The sequence below is a fragment of the Camelina sativa genome, chromosome 18, assembly GCF_030686135.1.
Source record: "Camelina sativa cultivar CO46 ecotype springtype chromosome 18, ASM3068613v1".
NCBI classification, from domain to species: Eukaryota; Viridiplantae; Streptophyta; class Magnoliopsida; order Brassicales; family Brassicaceae; genus Camelina; species Camelina sativa.
In genome coordinates, this window is record NC_141897.1 from 5,088,576 (window position 1) to 5,091,264 (window position 2,689).

The 2,689-nt window shown below is 39.2% G+C and overlaps 1 protein-coding gene across 1 annotated transcript; it reads right to left on the minus strand.

Annotated features, from left to right (window-relative positions):
• Positions 1-371: 371 nt before the first annotated feature.
• On the minus strand, positions 372-2,167 carry LOC104763155 (putative inorganic phosphate transporter 1-3). The gene is made up of 2 exons (XM_087497626.1): positions 1,728-2,167; positions 372-1,610 (listed from the first exon to the last, which is right to left on the minus strand). The coding sequence occupies exons 1-2, from the start codon at positions 2,126-2,128 to the stop codon at positions 458-460; spliced, it is 1,554 nt and encodes a 517-aa protein (XP_087353752.1). The 5' UTR covers positions 2,129-2,167; the 3' UTR covers positions 372-457.
• Between the last annotated feature and the right edge of the window lie 522 nt (positions 2,168-2,689).

Genomic DNA, 2,689 nt, shown 5'->3' on the forward strand with positions numbered 1-2,689 from the left:
AAATTGCGCACAGCTTTATATTGTGTATAATATTTTAGGATAAAATAAAAAATATATATTTGGTAGATTATTATTGTGATTTGTATAAGATACATGTTAAATTTGAATATGTGTTATATTTTCAATGAAAATTCAAGTATATACTTTGGAAATTGATCGATAAATATATATTTTTGCATTTTTTATTTAATAATATAGAGATTTGTATATAATATATACTATTTTGGTTATGGATATAAAGTTGGTTTACAAAAAAAAAAGATATAAAGTCATGGAAAAATATAATAGATATGGAAAATACATATTTTTCATTTGTTTGCGTTAGGAGTCTTATACACACTAACAAAAAATGCAAAAGTAGAAGTGCACAATATATCATATCACAGAAAAAAAAAATGAAACATTAAAATGAGGAAAACGAATGACAGACATGTATTGAAAATATATGATCTTTTAATCATTTCTCAACCTCAGCTTCACCAGAAAGTTCTTCGAGGGACTTGCCCTTTGGCTCAGGGACAAGGAATGTGAAGAGCATACCAATAAAGTTGATAACACCAAGCATGATCAATGAGTTCTTGACTCCAATACCCGGTGGGTATCCTGCATCTGTCTTGGCCGGATCCTGTGATTGAGCCGCATACAAGAACCCGAAGGCTCCAACAATGGCTCCAGCCTTACCTGTCGCAGCTGATATTCCGTGGCATGTGGACCTTAGTCTAGCTGGGAAGATCTCAGCAGGAACAATGAAAGTGGTTGCATTTGGTCCAAAGTTAGCGAAGAAAAAGGTGAGGGAGTACATAATCACGAATCCAATACGGTTGTCTGGTTTGATCCAGTGGTTGTAAGGGAAGGCAATGGCAAACATAAACACCGTCATGAAGAAGAATCCCATAAGTTGGATTGCAAACCTTCCCATGATATCAATAAATGCCACGGTGAACCAGTACCCTGGGACAGTACTGCAAAGCGCGATGAGAGTCTGTGCCCTAGCTATCTTGAAAACCTCATGAATGGCATTCATGGTGCCTGCCTTTGGAATCCATCCAATGGCTGAAAAAATATCCTTTTGGAACAAATTTTGGCTGTAGAAAGCAATGTCAAGCAAGAACCAAGTTGAGGTACACCCAAGGAGTGGAAGCCCGTGGCGCCTAAGGAATTCCTTGGAGAACAATCCATAGTTCAGTTTTGGGTCATCCGCCCTTTCTTCAACTTCAAGCTCTACTTGTAAGACCTTCGACATGTCTTTTGTGGCTTGTTTAATATCCTTGGCAACTAAAGCAGTGTAACGAGCGGTTTCAGGCATCTTCATACGCCAATAGAAGGTCATGGCCGCAGGTATAGCGCCAAACATGACAATGATACGCCAAATGTAATCAGCCTCCGGAGGTGTTGAGAGAACCCTGTCTTGGTCATAGGTCGGCGATGGAAACTGTTTGTCGAAAATGGAAGAGACTGCAAGAGCCACAAAACCACCAGCCAAGATACCGACACCTTGCATAGCAAAGACGGCAGCGATGAAAGCCCCACGGGTCTTCTTGTTAGCATATTCAGACATGATGGTGGCTGAAAGAGGGTAGTCACCTCCAATGCCAAACCCGAGCCAAAACCTATACATAACCGTTCAAATGTTAATATTTATATTTTATTTGTTTTTGGAGGTTGTAACTATCATGTGGATGATCTCATGTTCATATATAAAACAGTTTTGACCGTGATAATTGTACCTGAAAAAGCAAAGAGTGGTCATGACACCCTTGGCTTGGTTTCCAAAGGAGAGACCCGAAGCAATAGAACACACGATCATCATGATCAAAGTGAGACCGTAGACCTTTTTCCTTCCTAGCTTGTCACCAAGCCATCCGAAGAAGAGCTGACCAGCAAGAGTCCCACAGAGGGCCACACCATTGACTGCTGCCGCAACATGAGGGGGAAGGGAGCCAGGCTTTGCTGACTCTGGATTGAAGTAGTAGAGGCGTCCTAGGAGCTTCGTCACCAAGGACACACAGAAAAGATCATAGGCATCCGTGAAGAAACCCATACCGGCGATGACAATTGCCGTGAAATGATAAAGTTGCGTCTTCGCAACATCGAGTGCTTTTAACACTCCTAGCTGCTGATCGGCCATCTGAGTCTATTTCGTCTCTCCTGTTTTCATGAAGCAAAAGTTTAGATATTCTTTCTTGTGGTACTGTAAAGATGCAACTAATCTTTTCTTTTTTGGTACTTTAATATATACAAATAAAATGAATAGAGATGTTTTTTTTTGGTGGTTTAATCTAAGTTACATGAAACTATATAAACAAATTTATTATAGTGATCGAGTGCAAAGAAAACTTTTGACTATACATAAAAATCTAAACTATATATATGTATATGTGTGTAAAGTTGTAACTAATCTCACCGTCGAGATGTGTTAATGGTGGCGAATGACGATGCAAGAGAGAGAGAGAGCGAGAGAGAGAAAGGTGGTGGTGGTGGTTATGTTTGTGGTGGCTGAGACGGCCAATATTTATAGAGCAGATCGGAGAAACATAGTCTCCGGCATCTTAAGGGTATATCCACATTTTTATTCAATTCAAACATATTTTCCATTAGTTTTCTGTTATATTTTTTGTTGCTCTTCTGGATATGGTATAATGGTCTACACATCATTTCTATTCCTTTTAGTAATGTCTTACTAGTATAT